Source organism: Sorex fumeus, unplaced genomic scaffold, assembly GCF_029834395.1.
Source record: "Sorex fumeus unplaced genomic scaffold, SorFum_2.1 ptg000029l, whole genome shotgun sequence".
Classification (NCBI taxonomy): domain Eukaryota; kingdom Metazoa; phylum Chordata; class Mammalia; order Eulipotyphla; family Soricidae; genus Sorex; species Sorex fumeus.
In genome coordinates, this window is record NW_026606086.1 from 13237227 (window position 1) to 13259992 (window position 22766).

At 39.4% G+C, this 22766-nt stretch overlaps 1 protein-coding gene across 1 annotated transcript in view; it reads right to left on the minus strand.

Moving 5' to 3' along the window:
- The window catches only part of LOC130024636 (olfactory receptor 6C2-like), a 34501-nt gene extending 14774 nt beyond the window's left edge, over nt 1-19727 (minus strand). Inside the window, exons 1-2 of the mRNA XM_056115337.1 lie at nt 18829-19727; nt 15446-15461 (exon numbers count right to left, since the gene is read on the minus strand). Of these exons, the coding sequence (XP_055971312.1) occupies nt 15446-15461; nt 18829-19727 (915 nt within the window). The remainder of the gene's footprint in view (nt 1-15445; nt 15462-18828) is intronic.
- Nucleotides 19728-22766: the final 3039 nt, after the last annotated feature.

Consider the following 22766-nt stretch of genomic DNA (forward strand, 5'->3'; position numbering starts at 1 on the left):
CACCCCCATCCCCTCCGTCCCACCCTGCCTCTGTGGCAGGGCATTCCCTTTAGTTTTCTCTCTCCGTTTGGGTACTGTGGTTTGAACAAGAGGCACTGAGTGGCAATCATGTTCGGTCTATAGCCTAATCATGCTTCTCCCATCCTGAAAGGATCGCCCAACACCCTTTATTTGGTTCTCCCTTCTCTATCTGAGCTGCCTTTTCCTCTAGCATGTGGGGCTGGCCTCCAAGCGATGGAGTAAACCTCCTGGTACTTATCTCAGCTATTCTTGGGTGTTATCTCCTATATTGTTACCCAATAAAATGTTTCCCAGATGAAGCAATCTTCCTGTGTCTATCCCTCTCTTTCTGACTCATTTTTCTTAGCATGTTACTTTCCATGTAGTACTACTTGTATGTAAATTTTATGACTTCATCTTTTCTAACAGCTACATAGTACTCCATTGTGTAGATATACCAAAGTTTCTTTAACCAATCATCAATTCTCGGGCACTCAGGTTTTTTCAAGATTCTAGCTATTGTAAAGAGTGCTGCAATGAACAAACAAGTGCAGATGTCAATTCAACTATACTTTTTTGCCTCTCTGTGCTATATTCCAGGAGTGCTATTGCTGGATAAATGGGAGCTCAATTTCTAATTTTTTGAGAATCATCCCTACTCTTTTCCAAATGGGCTGAACCAGCAGTGAAGGAGGGTCCCTTTCTCGCCACATCCGTGCTAGCACCGGTTGCTTTTGTTCTTTTGGATGAGGCCTGTCTATGTGGTGTGAGATGATATCTCATTGTGGTTTAGATTTGCATCTCCCTGATGATTAATGATGTAGAGCATTTTCTCATGTGCCTTTTTGCCATTCAGATTTTTTCTTTGAGAAAGTTTCTGTTCATTCCGTCACCCCATTATTTGATGGGGTTGGATGTTTTCTTTTTGTTTAGTTCAACCAGTACTTTATATATCCTTGATATCAACTCCTTGTCGGATGGGTATTGGGCGAATATGCTTTGCCATTCTGTAGACTGTCTTTGTATTTTGGTCACTGTTTCTTTTGAGGTGCTGAAGCTTCTTAGTTTAAGATATTCCCATTTGTCTACATGTTTTCACTTGCTTGGCCAGTCGTGTGACATTTTGAAGATAGCATTAGCTTCAATGTCATGAAGGGTTGTTCCAACATTGTCTTCAATATACTTTATGGATTCCGGTCTGATGTTGAGGTCTCTACTGCCTTTTGATCTTACTTTTGTACATGGTGTTAGGCAGAGATCTGAGACAATTTTTTTGAATATAGCCGTCCAGTATTGCCAGCACAATTTATTATAGAAGGTTTCCTTGCTCCACTTCACATTTGTTGTTCCCTTATCAAAGATTAGATAATCAGATGTTTGGGGGGCAGATGTTAGTATATTCAACCCTGTTCCATTGGTTTGTGGCTCTGCGTTTTTCCAGTACCCTGCTGTTTTAATTATTACTGCTTTGTAGTAGAGTGTGAAATTAGGGAGGTTGATTCCTCCCGTTTTCTTTTTCCCAAGAATTGCTTTGGCTTTTCATGGGGGCTTATTGTTCTATATGAATTTCAGGAGAGTTTGCTCCATTTCTTTGAAGAATGTCATGAGCATTGTTATAGGGATCACATTGAACTTGTACAATGCTTTGGAAAGTATTGCCATTTTGACGACGTTAATTCTCCCAAAACATGAGCAGGGGATATCTTTCCATTTTCTCTTTCCATTTTCTCGTGTCCTTTTTTTTATTTTCTGAAGTAGCGTTTTGTAGTTTTCTTTGTACAGGTCCTTTACTTCCTAGTTAAGCTGATTCCTAGGTACTTGAATTCCTGGGGCACATTTGTGAATGGGATTGTTTTTTTCATGTCACTTTCTTCTCTCTCACTATTTGTGTATAGGAGAGCCATGGACATTTGGGTATGGATTTTATAGCCTGGAAATTTCCTTTACAAGTCTAGTGTTTCCAAGAGTTTCTTGGTAGAGTTTATATGGTTATCTAAGTATAGTATCATATTATCTGTGAATAGTGAGAGCTTGATTTCTTCCTTTCCTTCCTGAATGGCCTTAATATCTTTTTCTTGTGTAACCGCTATTGCAAGTACATACAGTACTCTATTGAACAGCAGTGGAGAGAGTGGACATCCTTGTCTCATCCCTGATCTTAGGGGGACGGATCTCATTTTTTCCCCATTGAGCATGATGCTTGCTGTAGGCTTGTGGTAGATGGCTTTAACTATATTGAGGAAAGTCCCCTCTATCCCGATTTTGGCGAGGGTTTCATCATACACGGGTGCTGGATCTTGTCTAATTCTTTCTCTGCATCTGTTGATATGATCATGTGAATTTTGTTTTTTCTTTTGTTGAAATGATGGATTATGTTGATTTATTTTTGAATGTTAAACAATCCTTGCATCACTGGGATGAATTCTACTTGGTCATGGTGTATGATCTTTTTGATTAGTCATTGGATTCTATTTGCTAATAGTTTGTTGAGGATCTTTGTGTCTGTGTTCTTCAGGGATATCGGCCTGTAATTCTCTTTCTTTGTTGTATTTCTGTCTGCTTTTGGTACCAGGGTGATATTTGCTTTGTAGAAACTGTTCAAAACTTTTTTGATATATCAGTTTCGTGAAAAAGCTTAAAGAGGATTGGGAGAATTGGGAGTAAGTCCTCTTTAAATATTTGGAAGAATTCACTAGTGAATTTATCTGGGCCAGGACCTTTGAGCTTGGGGAGATTTTTATTACCATTTCAATTTCCTTGGTGGTGATAGGTCTTTTCAGGTATTCCAGGTCTTCTTGGTTCACCCTGGAAGGTTATAGAAATCTAGGAATTAATTCAATTCCTCGAAGTTTCCATGTTCCGTGTCATAAAGCTTCTCTAAGTACTTCCTGAACATACTTTGAATTTCTGTAGTTTCTGTTGTAATGACCCCTTTTCATTTCTGATTCGGTTTATTAAGGTTTTCTCTCTTCCTTTCATTGTGAGTTTTGGTAGAGGCTTATTAATCTTGTTTATTTTCTCCAAGAACCAGCTCTTGGTTTCATTGTTCTGTCATCGGATTTTTTTTTTGGTTTTCCATCTCATTACTCTGTGCTCTTTGTTTTATTATTTTCTTCCTCCTGTTCGATTTGGGCTCCTTTTCTTGATCCTTCTCAAAGCTCTTAAGTTTGAGGTTAGGTGACTTATGTGGGCTTGCTCCTCCTTCCTGAGAAATGCTTGTAGAGCTATAAACTTTCCTCTTAACATAGCTTTTGCTGTGTCCCATAAGTTTTGGTAACTTTTGTCCTCATTTTCATTAGTTTCCAGGAATCTTTTGATTTCCGCTTTGATTTCATTTCTAAGCCACTCATTGTCTACTAGTGCAATGTTTAATTTCCAGGTGTTTGATTTAGTTTTTTGTTTTTGTGTGTGATTTACTTCTAATTTCAGCGCATTATGATTTGAGAAGATTGTTGGTACAATCTCTATCTTCTGAATTTTATGGAGGTATACCTTGTGGCTCAGCACGTGGTCTATCTTGGAGAATGTTCCATGCACGCTTGAGATGAATGTGTATTCAGCTTTTTGGGGATGAAGTGTCCTGTATATATCTAGTAAGCCCCTTTCTTCCATTTTTTCCCTCAGATAAAGTATGTCCTTGTTAAGCTTGAGTCAGGTTGATCTATCCAGAGGTGATAAAGTGGTGTTGAAGTCTACCACTAGTATTGTGTTGCTCTCAATGTCTTCTCCAAGTCTATGAGTAGTTGTTTTAAGTACTTTGCTGGTCCCTCATTAGGAGCACATTCATTTAGTACTGTAAGTTATTCCTGTTGTACAGATAACTTGATCAATAAGAAATGGCCTTCACTGTGTCTTGTGACCTTCTTCAGTCTGAAATCAATGGGGTCTGATACTAGAATGGCTAACCCAGCTTCTTTTTGGGAGTTGTTTCCCTGTAGGAATGTTTTCCAGCCTTTGATTTTGAGCCTGTCTTTTTTCTAACTATTTATATGTGTTTCTTGCAGGAAGCAAATTGGGGTCAATTTTCTAATCCATCCCGCAAGTCTGTGTCTTTTAATTGGTGCATTTAAACCATTGATGTTAAGAGAGATTACTTATATGGGGTTTTGTCCTATTTTTCTGTTAAAATTTTGTGTACTTGAGGGGCCCATCTTGTCTTAGAGTAGTCCATTTGGTTGTTCTTGTAACGAGCGTTTTGAGACTATGAAGTTCCTGAGCTGTTGTTTGTCTTGAAACTGTGTGTTGTTCCTTCTGTTATGAATGAGAGTCCCGCTAGGTAAAGTATTTTTGGTGAGGCATTTATTTCATTACTTTTTTTCACTATATCCCACCACTGTTTTCGGGCTATGAGGGTTTCATCAGACAAATCAGCTTTGAATCTTAAGGATGTTCCTTTATAGGAAATTTCTTTCTTTGATCTTGTGGCTTTCAAGAATTTTTTTGTACCTAATAGTTTGGTCATTTTGATCATGATGTGTCTTGGGGTATTTTTATTCAAACTTCTTCTAGCTGGTACCCTACGGGCCTCCTGAATGTGGTCACATGTTTTTTTCAGCTCTGGAAATATTGTAGCAATGATGTCTTTGGCAGTTTCTTCTTCATCAGGGTTTTCTTCCGGTCCCTCTTGGACTCCACTATTTCTTATATTACCACTATTGGCTTCACCAAGATCTTCTCTTGCCATCTGTTAACGAATTGTGAGTCTCTTTTCCATTTTCTCCTCTTTTCTACAGACTCTCTGGACTGCATCTTTGAGATCACTGATTTTGTCCTCATCAGCTGTTACTCTGTTGCTGAGACCTTCCACTGAGTTTTTCAATTCTCCTACCATGTTTTTCAGGTCTGACATTTTTTATTGCATTTTACTCATTTCTACCTTCAAATCCTCTTGTCTTTTATTGGCATTGTTTTCCATAGATTCTTTTAGCTCTCCAAGTATCCCTAGTAGCTCCCTTCTAAATTCCTTGTCAGAGAGGTTGTCTAGCACTTCTTTACTGTTCGGGTCTTCTGTGCTAGCCTTCTCAATAAGAAAGCTTGGTGGGCTTCTATATTGCTTTACCATTGTGACCTGTGTGGTTTAGACCTTCACGCTCACTTCTACTATTCTGCTTATGATGCAGAATTAATTGAGGTGGTTTTAATGATCTATTGGCTAATGTGTTTCTGGTGGTTAAGCCATCCTAGTGAATGCCCCATCTAAGAGGGTAACTTATGGTTCTTATGGGATATGTGGAGGGAGACCGCTTTATTGGTTGCAGCTCCCGGAAAGGAGCACTGCTGCCGGGCGGGTACCTGGATGAGTGAGCAGAGGGTTCTCAGGTGCCTGTGGTGTGCCTCAATTCCTGTCCCCCGCAGACCAAGGATGAAAACGCGCCATTCTCCGGGGCTCTAGTTAGACATGCTGCCCCTGGAAGGGACCCTGCTGCCGGGCAGGTACCTGGATGAGTGAGCCAGCGTCCTTGATTCTTGATCATCGATGGAGGTAGGAACTCCGGATTCTTTCTCTCATTTGAATGAAGCGTGATACTCCAAGCAGAGCTTTTTCAATTCCTCTTTGGGAGACCTGAATAGCGTTCTCATCCTGTTTTCATAGGGCCCAAGTCTCTGAGGCATAAGTTAATGTAGGAAGAACGCTGAAGAGATGTGCCCTGAGCCGGAGGTTCTCTATCCTCTTAATTATTTCTTTGACAGTCTTGAAGATGTTGCAAGCTGCTCATTTCATCCTGTGCAACTCAGGTGCTAGGTCATTCGTCATGTTGACTTCTCGACCTAGCTACCCATAACTGTTTTGCATTCGGAGATGTTTGTTCCATTAAGAGCGAATGGAACATAAGGTATGAAACTGTTTCCCATAAACATTGTCTCGTGAGATTCAGATTAATTAAATATAATTAAATATTCTACTAAAGTCTATGGTATTTTATTAAAATAAAACACTTTACTCTGGTGACTGGTACTGCTGCCTAGATTATATCTTGGTGAGGTCCATCCTGAGACAGCAGAGTCCAGCCAGAAGCATGGTGGTGATTTTGGATTGTGGAAGCAAATTTATTTATGGGTCTCTGAAGCAAGTCCTGGCCAGATAATCTCCTCTTTGGCCACCCTCCAGAACTCATGGCTGCTTCTCCCAGAAAGAGTATAGAATGAGGCCCCCAAAAGCATGCCACCAGACTCCGCACTGGGCTCTTTTCACCCAGGGAGCCCCAGAGAGCGGCGGGTGAGAGTCCTCCCAACCCCAAGGGATCCATCCCTGGCAGCCGACTTCCACCACACAACCACTGCCACACCCCGATCGCTTTCCTCACACTGGGCCTGAGCCTCACACGTGAGTGAACATATCCCTGGACCACACAGTCACAAAAGCGGCTGCACAACACATCATAAGACACTCCCTGCCCATTTTCCATAATTAACACACAGGGAAATATATGCCTCTCGTAGAGCCTGGCAAGCTACTGAGAGTATCCTGCCCACAGAAGCAGAGCCTGGCAAGCTCCCCATGGCTTATTTTACGTGCCCCAAATAGTAACAATAACAGGTCTCATTCCCCTGACCCTGAAAGAACCTTCTATCGATGAGTGAGGAGAGGCCGCTAAAATCTCAGGGCTGGGATGAATGGAGATGATAGTGGTGTCTGCTCGAATAAATTGATGAACATGGAATGACAGTGATCTAGTGATGGTATTTTACTATAAAATTATGTTATAGAATGATTTAAAAGACAATAAAAATAAAATACTCGTACATATTTCCATGATTTCCACAGAAATTGCTTTATTTTACCTATATACAAAGACCTCAATTTAAAGCATTTCTCTATAATCTTGGGCTATATATTTTATTCTCTATGAAGAAAAGAAATCTATAGGAGCCAGTGTAATTTATTATGAATATATTCATATTATAAACTATTTTTTCAATTGTCATTGACAAAAAAATATTATGGTTGTGTCTTTTATATACGTTTATTTAAAAATATGTATCATACATTTTAGGCATCTGTAAATATTTTTCTCTTCTTTTTATCCTTGCCCGTATCTTTTTTAAAAATTTATTAAAATAAATTTTTAATGAATCAGCATGAGGTAAAGTTGCAGCTTTATATACTTTCGTACTTATGTTTCAGTCATACAGTGATTGTCTACCCATCCCTCAACCAGTGCCCGTTCTCTACCACTAAAGTTCCTAGGATCCCTCCTCTCCTTCCCCAATTCTCCCCACTGCCGCCTCTATGGCAGGTGCATTCCCTTTCATTATCTCTCTCTCCTTTAGGGTGTTGTGGTTTGTAATGCAAGTATTGATTGGACATCATGTTTGGTATATAGTCTATTTTTGGCACATATATTCCATCCTGAGAAGGCCCTCCAAATACCTTTCACTTGGTGGGACCTTCTCTACTCCTAGCATGTGAGACCGGATTCCAAGCCATGGAGCAAACCCCCTGGTACTGTAGTTGAATATCTCTACAATTCTTGGTGGCAGTCTCCCATTCTTTTACTTATATTCCATAAATGAGTGCAATCTTTCTATGTCTGTCTATCTCTTTCTGATGCATTTCACTTAACATGATACTTTTCATGTTGATTCACTTATATGAGAATTTCATGACTTCACCTTTTCTAGGAATCCAGACTTCTGACCTCCGTTGACAATTGAGAATCAGGGATACTGTCTTGTTTTCCAAGGCATCAAAAATCAGATGGGCTGATAGGTAATGTGATTTGGAGATGATTGCTGGACTAGAGCTATTACTGACTAAATTCCATGGGATGTCAAAAGAATGCCTGACTGCCCACCTATGGGATGGTCAGAGATATCTTCGTCAAGACCCTGAATGAACAGTTTGAGGGTCTCCATGTTCCTGGAGTCAGCAGGTGCCACTGGGCTACACTAGCATGTGACAGGGACAAATGGAGATGTTCCTGGCACCCACTCGAGGAAATCAGTGAGCATCAGGGTGACAAGTGATACAAGTGAAGTAATACATCTTTTCAAACAGCTGCATTGTATTGCACTGTGTATATGTACCAGGGTTTCTTTAACCAGTAATCTGTTTTCGGGCACTCGGATTTTATCCAGGTTCTAGCTTTTGTAAACAGTTCTGCAATGAACATACAAAGTGCAGATGTCATTTCTATTATAGTTTTTGCCTCTCCGGGATATATTCTCAGACGTGGTATTGCTGGGTCAAATAGGAACAGTATTTCTAATTTTTTTAGTAGTGTCCATACTGTTTCTAAAAGTGCTGAACCAGTTGGCATTCCCACCAGCAGTGAAAGAGAGTCCCTTTCTCCCCACCCCTGTGCCAACACCGGTTGCTTTTGTTCGAGTGTAAACCAGTCTCTGTGGTGTGATATGACATTTAAGTATTGTTTTGATATGCATCTCCCTGATAATTAGTGATGAGAGCATTTTTCCATGCGCTTTTTGCCATACAGACTTCTTTGAGAAGGTTTCTGTTCATTTTCTGATGGGGTTGGATGTTTTCTTCTTGTGGAGTTCAACCAGTGCCTTGTATATCCTTAATATCAACACCTTATCAGACAGGTATTGTCCCATTCTGTAGTTGGTCTTGTATTCTGGTCACTGTTTCTTTTGAGGTACAAAAGAAAAGCTTCATGGTTTAAGATAGTTCCACTTGTTTATCTCTGTTTCCACTTGCTTGATCAGTGGCATGTCATCTTTGAAGATACCTTTAGCTTCAGTGTCATGGAACGTTTTCTGATCTTGTCTTCAATGTACCTTATGGATGCTGGACTGATGTTGAGATCTTTAATCCATGGATCTAAATTGTGCATGGTTTTAGGTAGAGGTCTGAGCCCATTATTTTTTTACATTTAGTTGTCTAGTTGTGCCATCACCATTTGTTAAAGAGGCATTCCTTACTCCTCTTCACATTTCTTGCTCCCTTATCAAAGATTAGATGATCATATATTTTAAGGTGTGTGTCAGGATATTCAACCCTGTTCTGTGGCTTTTCCTTTGTTCCAGTACCATGTTGTTTTAATTATTACTGCATTGTATTACAGCTAGAGGTTGGGTGAGTTGGTTCCTGTCATCTTCTCTTTCCCAAGAATTGCTTTAGCTATTTGTGGGGGTTTGTTTTTCTGTATAAATGTTAGGAGTGTTTGATCCATTTCTTTGAAGAATTTCATGGGTATCTTTATAGGGATCACATTGATTGTGAATAATGCTTTGGGGAGTATTGCCATTTTGATAATGTTAATTTTCCCGGTCCTTGAGCCATATGTTTCCATTTCCTCTTGTCCTCTTTTATTTTGTGAAGGAGTATTTTGTAGTTTTCTTTGTACAGGTCCTTTACCTCCTTTGTTAATCTAATTATAAGGTACTTGATTTTCTGAGTCATGGTTGTGAGTCAGATTGCTTTTTTTCATGTCACTTTCTTCTCTCTCATTTTTGTGTATAGGAAAGCCATGGACTTTGGTTATTGGTTTTATAGCCTGCAACTTTACTGCACAGTTCTTTTGTTTCTAGGAACTTCTTGGTAGAGGCTTTGGGGCTCTCTAAATATAGTATCATATCATTCCCAAATAGTGAGAGCTTGATTTCTTCCTTTCCTATCTGGATTCCCTTACTATCTTTTTCTTGCATAACTGCTGTTGCAAGTACTTTCAGTACTATATTGAACAGAAGTGGTGATAGTGGGCATCCTTGTCTTATCCCTGTTCTTAGAGGGAAGGCTCTTAGATTCTCCTCACTGAGGATAACGCTTTCCATATGCTTGTTGTAAATAGCTTTGAGTAAAATTGAGGAAAGTTCCATCTATACCCATTTTGGTGAGAGTTTTCATCATAAACAAGGACTAGATCTTGTCAAATGTTTTTTGTGCATCTATTTATATGATCATATGCTTTTTATCTTTTCTTTTGTTGATATGATTGGATATGTTGTTTGATTTCTGAATGTTAAACCATCCTTGCATCCCAGGGATGAATCCCTCTTGGTGGCGGTGTATGGTCTTTTAGATGAGTCATTGGATTCTATTCGCTGAAATTTTGTTGAAGGTCTTTGCATCCTTGTACATCAAGGATGTCGGTCTGCAATTTACTTTTCTTGTGGTGTCTCTGTTCGCTATTGGTATTAGAGAGATATGTACCTCATAGAAACCTTTTGGGAGAGTTTCTTTTTCTTCAGTTACCCGGAAAAGCTTGAGAAGAACTGGCAAAATGTCCTCTTTAAATGTTTGGAAGAATTTGCTAGGGAATACATCTGGACCGGGGCTTTTTGGTTTTGGGAAGACTTTTGATTACATTTTCAATTTCTTTGATATTAATAAGTCTATTCAGGTATTCCATATCTTCTTGGTTCAGCCTTGGGAGATTAAAGGAGTCAAGGAATTTATCCATTTCTTATAGGTAATATTATTTCGTGGTATACAGACTCTCCAAGTAGTCTCTGATGATCTTTTGCATTTCTTTTGTTTCTGTTGTGATGTCCCCATTTTCATTTCTGATTCGGTTTATTAGGGCTCTCTCTCTCTCTTTCTTTGTGAGTTTTGTTTATGGTTTACAAATCTTTTTTTTTTCTTAAAGAACCATCTCTTAGTTTCATTGACCTTTCAGATTTTTTGGGGGGGTTTCCATATCATTGATTTCTGTTCTATGTTTTATTATTTCTTCCCTTTTCTGGTTTGGGCTCCTTTTGTTGGTTCTTTTCTAAGATCTTGAGCTGTGAAGTGAAGTTATTTATGTGGCCCTTTCTTCCTTCCTGAGGAATGCTTGCAGAGCTATAAATTTTCCCCTTTACATGGCTTAAGCTGCGTCCCACTGATTCTGGTAGCTTGTGTCTTCATTCTCTTTTGCTTTCAGGTATCTTGATTTCTTCCTTTATTTCCCTCTTGACCCACTCATAGTTCAACATTGAATTGCTTAATTTCCAGGTGTTTGATTGGTTTTCTGCATCTGTGCTTTGATTAACTTCTATCTTCAGTGCATAGTGATCTGAAAAGTTAATAGATACAATTTCTATCTTCTTGATTCTGTTGAGGTATTTTTGTTGCCCATCATATGATCTATTTTCTAAAATGTTTCATGTGCACTGGAAAAGAATATGTATTCTTTTTAAAATTAAATTATTTATTTATTTATTTTATTTCGAATACCCAATCCCTCCACCAATGCCCATTTCCCACAACCACGGATCCCAGTATCCCTCCCTCCCCCCATATCCCCTATCCCACTCTGCCTCTGTGGCAGATCATTCCCCTCTGTTCTCTCTCTCCTTTTGAGTGTTATGGTTTTCAAAAGAGTTAAGCCTGATTTTCAGGGAGAAACATTGGATGATTTACTTTCCATTGATCACTTTGTATATATGAGGAGATGTTGAAAGGCCGCATAAGCGGGCCCGTGGTTTGGAAAAAAATGTCCTGGTTCCCACATGCCCAACCTATGCTCGTAGAGACTCATGGTCACTGGGTTTCCATCAGGAGAAGGCGTGATGCGGCACCTACCCCATCTAGGACCTCCCGGTGAGATCAGCTCTATTTGGCACCTGGAGCATTCTTCAGGAGCTTTGGTGCCCTCCAGCGGTGTTCTTTGTTGCTGTGCACCATACTGTATTCTTTGTTTTGGGTATGTAAATCCCTGTATAGAACTATTAGCTCTCTCTTTCTATTTCTTCCTTCAAAACCAGTGTTTCCTTACTGAGTTTTAATCTTGTTGATCTATCCAGAGATGATAAGGCAGTGTATATGTCTCCAACTACTATTGTATTTCTAGCAATGTTGCTACCAACTACTATTGTGTTGCTTCAAGTCTGTTAGCTGTTGTTTTAAGTATTTAGCTGGTCGGTCATTGGGTGTGTATATGTTTAGGAGTGTGATTTCTTCATGCTTTACATGTCCCTTGATTAATAAAAAATGGCCTCTGTTGACCCTTCTAATCTCCTTAAACCTGATATCTTTGTTGTCAGATACTAGTAAGGCCACCCTGGCTTTCTTTGAGGGAGTTGTTTGCTTGCAGGATTTTTTTCCATCCTTTGACTTTGAGTCCCTGTTTGATTTGACTGTTCAGATGTGTTTCTTGTAGGCAGGAGAATGTTGAATTTAGATGTGTTTCTTGTAGGCAGCATAATGTTGGATTCAGTTTCTGAATCTTTTTTCTTAATTTACAGAACATTCTAGGTTTATGTAATAAAACTAGGGTCATATCTTATGAGAAATGAAGTATCAATATAACTAAGGGGATTGGAATTATAAAGAATTTATGAGAATGAAGATGATAAATTATAGGTCATCAGTAATTTTATTGTTGAAGGCATATTTAAATTTTAGTAAAATATTATGAAAAGTCATTAAATTGATTACAATACAATATATTTCTTTTTGAAAGTCTGTGAAGAGATGTTTACAATTTCTTATATTATGTTCAGTGGCATAATAAAGCTAATCAATTTGGGAATAGATTGCCTCAATGCATAAAGTTTAATAACATAAAAGCAATATGAGAAAACTCAATAATAACACTACGATATAGAGCAGAATGGCATTAAAATAATTGTAGAGATTTTTGCCTCTGAATTTTAGGAACCAGGAAACTTACATGGGTATAAAAAGTAGTTTAGGGAAATGTGATAGTAGCATTTTAAGATATTCTACAAAATTTTCTCTCAATGTATGAACTGAAGAAAAATGGTTATTTCATGTATCAATTTTAGTGGACTAGGGAATTTGCAAATAACTACTAAACTATTTCTGGGTGTATTTTTGCAGGTTTCATGAAAGAGTTTGACATAGGGTTTACCCGTGGAAATGATCACCTGATCAACTGAGGATTGAACCTCTGTTGGCCACATGCAAGACAAGCGCCCTACCTAGTGTGCTATATCTCCAGCCCCTCCAAATGAATAATCTTTTCAGTTCTTATAATTCCATTTATTCTTAAATTGTCTTAATTATTAATAGCCAAAGACTAATTAATCACTGAAGATTTCTGTAAAACAATTCTGATGAAGGGTTTTTTTTCTTCTAACACCTAAATCTTTAATTCATGCCTAGTTTTTTTTGCAAATACAGGAGATAATTTCTAATTTTATTTCTTTTCCTGTGACATACAAATTTTTCAAATATATATATTTGAAAAAATATATATATTTGACAAGGGTTACCCAGCAGTGTTGACTCCATGCTCTGTGCTCAGGGATCACTTTGGCAAGGGCTCAGGGGATCATGTGTGGTGCAATGGATTGAATCTGCGTCGATCACATGCGAGGCAATCATACTCACTGTATTATCTCTCTGTCCCCAAAACAATTTATTAAAGTAGATTCCTTTTTCCCATTTTCTTTTTTCTGGCTCAGTTGACATAACTGCTAATATAACTGATGGTTATTTTCTGTATTCAATTCTTTTCGACCAGTGAGAGTATCACCCTATCACTGTCATCCTTGGCGCCAGTTAACAATGCTATTCATTCCTGTTGTGTGCTAGTGTAGCCCAATGCCATATTGGGGACTCTTTCAGGGTTAGAGGAATGAGGACTGTTATTTTTCACTGATTTGGGCATATAGAGTATGCCACAGGTAGCTTGTTAGGCTCCGCTGTATGGGTGGGATACTCTCAGTAGCTTGCTGGGCTCTCTGAGAGGGATGGAGATTATATATATATATATATATATATATATATATATATATATATATATATAGCACTGTAGCACTGTCCTCCCATTATTCATCGATTTGCTCAAGCGGGCCCAGTAACATCTCCATCGTGACACTTGTTGTTACTGTGTTTGGCATATTGAATATGTCACGAGTAGCTTGCCAGGCTTTGCCATGTGGGCAAGATACTCTCGGTAGGTTGCCGGGCTCTTCGAGTTGGGTGGAAGTATCAAACCCGGCTCAACTGGGCTGGCTGCACACAAGGCAAATACCCTACAGCTGTGCTATCGCTCCAGCTCATATATATATATATATATATATATATATATATATATATATAGAGAGAGAGAGAGAGAGAGAGAGAGAGAGAGAGAGGGAGGGAGAAAGAGAGTATAGAGTATAAAACTGCATCACTCTCTTCTGGGAACTTTGTTTTATAGTCTCTGGATCTTGGCTACCTATGAGATTACAAGGCACCAGGGGCAATTTGTGGGTGTGGCTGCCAAGCTACTGGAAAATGGGAAATCTGGGTGGAATAGACACAGTTCTGATCCAAGCAGGCTTGGAGGTTTCACCACGGGTTCTCTGCCGGTTCCATCATGGGTGAGGCTCATCTGAGCATGTGGAGAGTGGCCTTGAGCATGGCTGTGAGACCAGTGAGACTATGCTATTATAATAAAAACACACTTTGGGGGGACTATTAGATCACTATAGTACAGTTTAGAGGACACTTGAACTTTTTTTGATGAAATTGGAAGTTAGCACAGTTATTATGAATAGGTGAAATTTACTTCAAAATTTTAAGTACCATAAAACTGGTAAACCCACTTCCGGGTATATATTGTCTGAACTAAAATCAGGATCTTGATGAACTGTCATCCCATGTTTTTAATACATTATTTGTAATAACCACGAAATGAATGCTATCTAATATTCATTAAACACTGGTGCGGGAAAAATATTAAGTTGTCCATATATTTAAAGACATATAAAGCACTCAAAAAGAAAGGTTTTTCTATCTTAAATTTATGGGAGCAAGAATGAGGTAGACATATTAACCCAGCATGGACCTTATTTAGAACAATTTCTTGCTCTTAAATCTTCATTTGCCTCTCCTCATCTCTCTTAAAGAAAGTTCATGTGGCAGTTGAGGATGAGAAGAAGTGATATGGAAGATTACATAGTATTTTGAATGAAATATATGCAATGAAAAATTTTGCATTCATCTGCAATTTTGGTGCTTTTGAGGAGTCAAGTCCAAGAACTTACTACTTTCTCCACCTTCACAGCTTGATCACTTGATCACTTGACATCCCGTTACTCATCAAATTGCTTGAGTGGGCGCCAGTAATGTCTCCATTCCTCCATGTCGCATGCTAATGTAGCCCAGTGGCATCTGCTCGTTCTAGGAATATGAAGAGCCTCAAACCAATCATTCACAGTCTTAACGAAGAAGTCTGACCATCTCATTGGTGGGAGGCCACATGATATTTGACGTCCCATGGAATCCAGTCGGTAATGGCTCTAGTCCAGTGGTCGTCTCCAAATCTCATTATGTGTCCAGCGCATCTGATTTTCGACGCCTGGACAAACAAGACAGTGTCCCTGATTCTTCACCGTCAATGAAGGTGGGAACTCCGAATTCTTTCTCTCATTTGAGAAAAGCGTGATACTCCAAGCATAGCTCTTTCTATTCCTCTTTGGAAGAACTGAATAGTGTTCTCATTCAGTTTTTGTAGGGCCCAGATCTCTGAGGGTATGTTAATGCAGGAAGAACAGTGGAATTGAAGAGATGTGCCCAGAGCCAGAGGTTCTTCGTCCTCTTAGCTATTTCTTCGATGTTCCTGAAAGGGTTCAAAGCCGTTCTCTTCCTCCTGCGCAACTCAGGTCCCAGGTCATTCGTCATGTTGACTTCTCGACCTAGGTACACATAAATGTTGCATTCGGATATGTTCATTCCATTGAGAGTGAATGGACCATCAGGAATGAGACCGTTTCTCATTAACATTGTCTTTGTGAGATTTAGCTATAGTCCAACATTTCCACACTCATGGTCGAATTCAGCCTATATATGTGACGCTTGGCTGATACTTGGTGTTATAAGAACAATGTCATCAGTGAAGTGGAGGTGGTATAGTTGCCAACCATCTATCTTCACTCTCATTCCTTCCTTTTCCAGTCATTGCATGACGTTTTTGAGGGTGGCACTGAAGAGTTTCGGTGAAATGGTATCACCCTGCCTACCCCCTCTCTTGACATCAATGATAACCTCCCTGTAGAATGGTGAGATAGATCCTGGTGGTAAATCCGTAACACAGCTCACGGAGGAGTCTGATGTATTGAGTTTGAACACCCTATTGTACTAGGGCTTTGATGACCGCTTCAGTCTCAACAGAATCAAAGGCCTTCTTTAAATCAATGAATGTTAGACAGAGTGGCATCTTGAACTCCCGAGAAACCTCAATGAGTTTGGTTATCGTGTGGATATGGTCGATTGTGCTGAATCCTTTTCAGAACCCGGCTTGCTCACATGATTTTCCTTCATCTAGTGTTCTGCCACTCGTGTTCAGGATGACTCGAGTGAACAGCTTGTAGAAGACAGATAACAGGCAGATCTGCCGATAGTTGCCAATCTCCTGGATTTCGCCCTTCTTGTGCAGTAGTACAGTCCTTCTGGTTTTCCACTGGGACAGATCTGCCGATAGTTGCCAATCTCCTGGATTTCTCCCTTCTTGTGCAGTAGTACAGTCCTTCTGGTTTTCCACTGGGACAGAACCTTGCAATCAGACAGGTAGCATATCAAGAGCTGAGCCAGTGTATTGATGAGTATTGATGGCAGGTTCTTCAGGTGTTCAGGTGTGACCTTGTCTGGGCTGGATGCTGTTTGTTTCTTTACCAATGAAATAGCAAATATTAATTAATTCTTGAATGCACAGCCAGAAGTAACTCCTAGGCATCACTGGATGTGACCCAATAAGAAAAAATATATATATATGAATATATATGAATAATAATGAATGCCAAGGCATCAAAAAACATATGGACTGGACAGGTATTGCGATTTAGTGATGACCACTGGACTAGAGCTGTACTGACTGGATTCCACAGGACGTCTTAAGGACGAATGGCCACACACCTGGGAGATGGTCAGTCTTCTTCTTCAAAACCCTGTACAAATGGTTTGAGGCTCTTTGTGTTTCTGGAGCAAGCAGACACCATTGGGTTACATTAGCACATGACAGGGATGAATGGAGACATTACTGGCACCTGCACAGTATTTGAACTGAACTTAGTGGTCTACAAGTTATTGTACTCATGACTCTGCAATCAGGGATCATGACTGGTGGCGCTCAAGGGATCATATGTGGTGCTGGGGATTGAACTGGGATGGTGGGGTTGTCTTGTGCATGAACATTACTTCCTCGGCTATCTCTGTAGCCTCTTTTATTTTCACTTTATGATTAATCATTGGGCTAGAGCGGATAGCACAGCGGGTAGGGCGTTTGCCTTGCACACAGCCAACATGGCCGACCCGAGTTCAATTCCTCCGCCCCTCTTGGAGAGCCTGGCAAGATACCGAGAGTATCTCACCTGCACGAGAAAGCCTGGCAAGCTACCGTGATGTATTTGATATGCCAAACACAGTAACAACAAAGTCTCACAATGGAGGTGTTACTGGGCCAGCTCGAGCAAATCCATAAACAATGGGAGCACAATGCTACAGATTAATCATTATAAAATATTTTATAATATATGTCTTAAAGGACATAAAACTTGTTAAATATACTAAATTCTCTGGCCCACTATCATATTCATTACATATTAAATTTAACAATCAGAAGTTGAGCAAACACTGAATGCGGTCACTAGAGAGAGACATATCTGCTTTATGACAATCATTTAAAAATATATGCTTAGAACTTTTTTTTGCCACATTATAGAATTCCTCCACCCAGATACCCCATCTTCAGTAGCTAGACAGTTACACTCACCAACTGCCCCTGGTGTTGTTTAATCCCACCAATAGCCAAGATCCAGAGAATATAAAATCAAGTTCCTGGGGGCACACAGCCTCATTCATGGCCGTGCGACCGCTTATTATCTAGTTCTCACTCTCCACGAATCCAGCAGGCTACTGAGAGTATCCTGCCTGCACTGCAGAATCTTCCAAGTTCTCCGTGGCATATTCAATATGCCAAAACCGAGTAACAATGATGGTTATCATTCCCTTGACCCTGAAACAGCCTGCAATGTGGTACTTGCTAAAATCTCAGGGCTGGGATGAATGGAGACATTACTGGTGCCTGCTTGAGGAAATCAATGAGCAATGGGATGGCAGTGATACAGTGACAGTGAATTAAAAAAATCGAATAGCTGCTGAATGCACAACAGAAGTTCTAATTAGGGCATTATTGTCATTTTTTTAGTCAATGAACTATAAAGCTGTTTTACCCATAGAAAATATCAAAATTATCACAAATAGTTCTTAATTGATTATGAAAATCACTGTCAAACTTAGATAATCTTCTAGACAAGTTCATATATTTTCATAAAACTAGAAGGAAATTTTCATTGTTTGTGTGTTTTGGGGTCACATCTTGCAGTGTCACAGGCTTATTTGTTTTGGAGTTTAGAGATCACTTCTGGCTCTGCATGGGGAACATAGAGGCTGCTGGGGAATGAACCAGGGTGGACTATATGCAAGGCAGTTGCCCTCCCAGCTTTGCTATTCTAGCCCTGAAATAGAAGGGAATGGTAGAAGAAAACAAATTACTCTGATGACTAGACATAAATTTTTAAAATTAAAGATGCTATGGGCTGTAGTGATAGCACAGAGGGTAGGGCATTTGCCTTGCATGCGGCCGATCAAGGTTTGATTCCTCCGTGCCTCTCAGAGAACCGGGTAAGCCACCGAGATTATCTCTTCTGCACAGCAGAGCCTGGCAAGCTCCCTGTGCCGTATTCAATATGCCCAAAACAGTAACAACAAGTCTCACAATGGAGAAGTTACTGGTGTCTGCTTGAGCAAATCGTTGAGCAACAGACTGACAGTGACAATGATGAAGTGAAAGATGCTATAAAAATATGACAATATTAAAAGCCAGGCCATCAGGTAGTGGACTCAGCTCATGGGACAGTCCAAATTAGCTACAGGCAAGGCAAGCTCCTTAACCACTGTGATATCTCAAGAGTAGTAGCTTTTTAAAAAACTCATTCAAGGCATTTTTCACTTGTTTGTTTCTCAGAGTATAAATAAATGGGTTTAACATGGGAGAGATGGAAGTAGCTAACACCGCCACTCCCTTATTAGTAGCCATTTCATCTTTTGCAGAAGGTTTGATATAGATGAAGATACAGCTGCCATAAGTGATGGAAACCACAATCATGTGGGAGGAACAGGTAGAAAAGGCCTTTTTCTTTTGCTGAGCAGAAGGGAACCCAAGAATTGTGTGAATGATACTTCCATAGGACCAAACCACAAACGTGAGAGTCACTAGTAGGATAAATGAAGAGCAGAAAAGAACCATCTTCTCCATGAATTCTGTATCAAAGCAGGAGATCTTCAGTAGAGGATTAGCATCGCAGACAAAGTGGTCGAGTTTAGAGTCACAGAATTCAAGTGTCAGTGCATAGCCAAGTGGTGGTATTATGAGCAACAGGGTAATTATCCAACAGCCAGAGATAAGTTTTTTGCAGACCATGGGATTCATGATTGTCATATAATGAAGGGGTTTGCAGATGGCTACATAACGATCGTAGGACATAGTTGCCAGAAGAAAGAATTCTACTATTGCAAATAGGTCTGTGAAAAATGCCTGACATATACAAGAGCTATAGGTAATGGTTCTATCTCCTGTTGCTATACTGTATAAGAATCTTGGGATACAGGCAGATGTGAATGAGATTTCCAAGAAGGAAAAGTTTTGCAGAAAAAAGTACATAGCAGTTTTAAGGTGAGCATCCACAAAGGTGAGAATGATGATAGCCAGGTTTCCAACAGCACTCAACATGTAGGTGATAAGTAGAAATATAAAAAGTAGAATCTTCAGTTGTGGGTCATTTGTCAATCCCAGGAGAATGAACGTGGTGATTGCTGTGTGATTTCTCATGTTTGACTTCTGAATCTTCTTGATCTATGTGTAAAAGTGAGAATGATGAGTGATAAAGAAAACAATGTTTCTTTCACTTGGATTTTGTTTAGAAATGTCATAGCACAGCGGTAGGGCGTTCGCCTTACACGCGGCCAACATGGCCGACCCGAGTTCGATTCCTCCGCCCCTCTCGGAGAGCCCGGCAAGCTACCAAGAGTATTCAATATGCCAAACACAGTAACAACAAAGTCTCCAATGGAGACGTTACTGGACCCGCTCGAGCATTATTTTTTTATTTGACTTGTATTCCAAATCCTATGTAGTTTTCGATAATTTAATGGTATTCACTTCATTTGAGACCCTGATTTTCAATATCATAAGTAAAACTTAAATAAAGACAGATATTTCACATGGAATCAGATAGGAAATATGTATAAATTTGCCCCTTTGCATATAGGATTAGAATTTCTTGAAACGGGCTAAAGATACAGTACTGCAAGTGAGCTTTTGCCTTACATATTGCCAACTCAGGTTAGATCCTCAGTATTGCATATGTCCCTTGGTTTTTGCCAGAATAATCCCTTAGAGGATGCGAAAACTATGCCCAGTCTAACTTGGCCAGGTATGATTCAAAGCAAAAAATAAATGAATAAATAATAGAGAAAGAATAGAAAAAAAAAGAATTTCTTTAAATTTTGGAATGGCTGCTGTCCACAAGGCTCCCATGTGGCCGCCATCTTTCTTTCCAGAGAGGAGAGGGCGAATGGGGCAACACCCTTTCCCCTCCAGCAGATTTGATGGCCTGGATTAACGCATAGTCTGTTCACTTTTCTGCTCCAAGCTGTTGGGTTCTGCATTAAGTCCTTGTGCTTCTGGGGCTGTGGCCGTGCTGGAGAGCCGCTCGTGGGGGGCAACTGGTGGCCTCGGTAGGGAAAAAAATAAATAAATAAATAAATTTTGGAATGGGGAAAAATAGAGAAAACCTGCTAAATTTTGGTATTTCTGGATTTGAACACAGGAATCTTTTCATGTTCTGCTCTGGGGAATATATCTGATACCAGCAACTGAACCTCGGTCACCAACTAAGAAAGTACTTTAAGCCCTGTATTATCTTTCTGGGCCCATGGTCGTGAGCTTTAAAATAATATCCAAACACTGGTATCACTCCCATTTTGATTCATTTTCTAACATATCATAAGAATAGAGATTATTTTAATTCTTAAAAGAAACATCATTATATAAGAAAGTCATTTCTAGACAATACCCATGACTTGTAAACAAGAGTCATTTTTAGATTAATTCAACAGCAATACAATCTAAGGTACATGGGATCTTTTTCATCATTATCAAAACTTGCTCTACGTTCTTATCTAACCTTTAGAATAGACTTATCAGAACCTAAGTATTATGGCATAAGTAAATTAAATGATTTCCTTCTATAAACCAAAATCTAGTTTTTACTTTTATTAATCTACTTAAAACTTACAGTCACCTAGAAATAGTGGGAAAATTGATTCAGTTTGCAGGCACGTGGAAAATTTGTCATTTTGCCAATATTGAAAGCAGCACATAGTTTATATATATATATATATATCACATTATAAATCACATTAGAGGAAAATAGAATCCTAGATTATGTATTCAAATAAATTGGTATTTTAGTGGAGGTATAAAGGTGGTGGATGTGATATATTAATATTGTACTACAAAACATAAATAATTAATTATTTATACTTATTCAGTGTATCTGGACACATTCAATAAATGTTATCGATAGAGAGGAATATGTTAAAAGTCAGTATTTCTATAAAAGAGGTTACGAGGAAATGGAAAAATATCCCCTGTTCATAGATCGGGAGAATTAACATTGTCAAAATGGCAATACTTCCCAAAGCACTGTATACATTCAACGCAATCCCTATTAGGATACCCATGACATTCTTCAAAGAAGTGGAGCAAACACTCCTGAAATTTATATGGAAAAATAAGCCCCCACGAATAGCTAAAGCAATTTTTGGGAAAAAGAAAATGGGAGGAATCAACCTCCCTGACTTCAAACTCTATTACAAGGCAGTAATAATTAAAACAGCCTAGGTACTGGAACAAAGGCAGAGCTGTAGAGCAATGGAACAATGTTGAATATTCTGACATCTCACCCCAAGCATACGAGCATCTATTCTTCGATAAGGGGGCAAGAAAAGTGAAGTGGAGCAGGGAAAGCCTCTTTAACAAATTATGCTGGCAAAACTGGACAGCTACATGCAAAAAAAAAATGGGCTCAGATCTCTGCCTAACTCCATGTACAAAAGTAAGATCTAAGTGAATTAAAGACCTCAACGTCAGACCGAAATCTATAAGGTACATTGAGGAAAAAGTTGGCAAAACACTTCATGACATAGAAGCTAATGGTGTCTTCAAAGATGTCACACCGCTGGCCAAGCAAGTGAAAAGAGAGATAGACAAATGGGACTATCTTAAACTAAGAAGCTTCTGCACCTCAAAAGAAACAGTGACCAAAATACAAAGACAGTCTACAGAATGCGAAAGGATATTAGCCAAATACACATCTGATAAGGGATTAATGTCAAGGAAATACAAAGTACTGGTTGAACTCCACAAAAAGAAAACATTCAACCCCATCAAAAAATGGGGAGATGAAATGAATAGAAACTTTGACAAAGAAGAAATCCGAATGGCTAAAAGGCACATGAGAAAATGCTCCACATCATTAATCATCAGGGAGATGCAGATCAAAACCACAATGAGATATCACTTCAAACCACAGCGACTGGCCCATATCCACAAGAACAGAAGCAACCAGTGCTGGCGCGGATGTGGCGAGAAAGGGACCCTCCTTCACTGCTGGTGGGAATGCCGACTGGTTTAGCCCTTTTGGAAAACAGTACGGACGATTCTCAAAAAATTAGAAATTGAGCTCCCATTTGATCCAGCTATACTACTCCTGGGAATATATCCCAGAGAGGCAAAAAGGTATAGTCGAAGTGACATCTGCAATTGTCTGTTTATTGCAGCACTCTTTACAATAGCCAGAATATG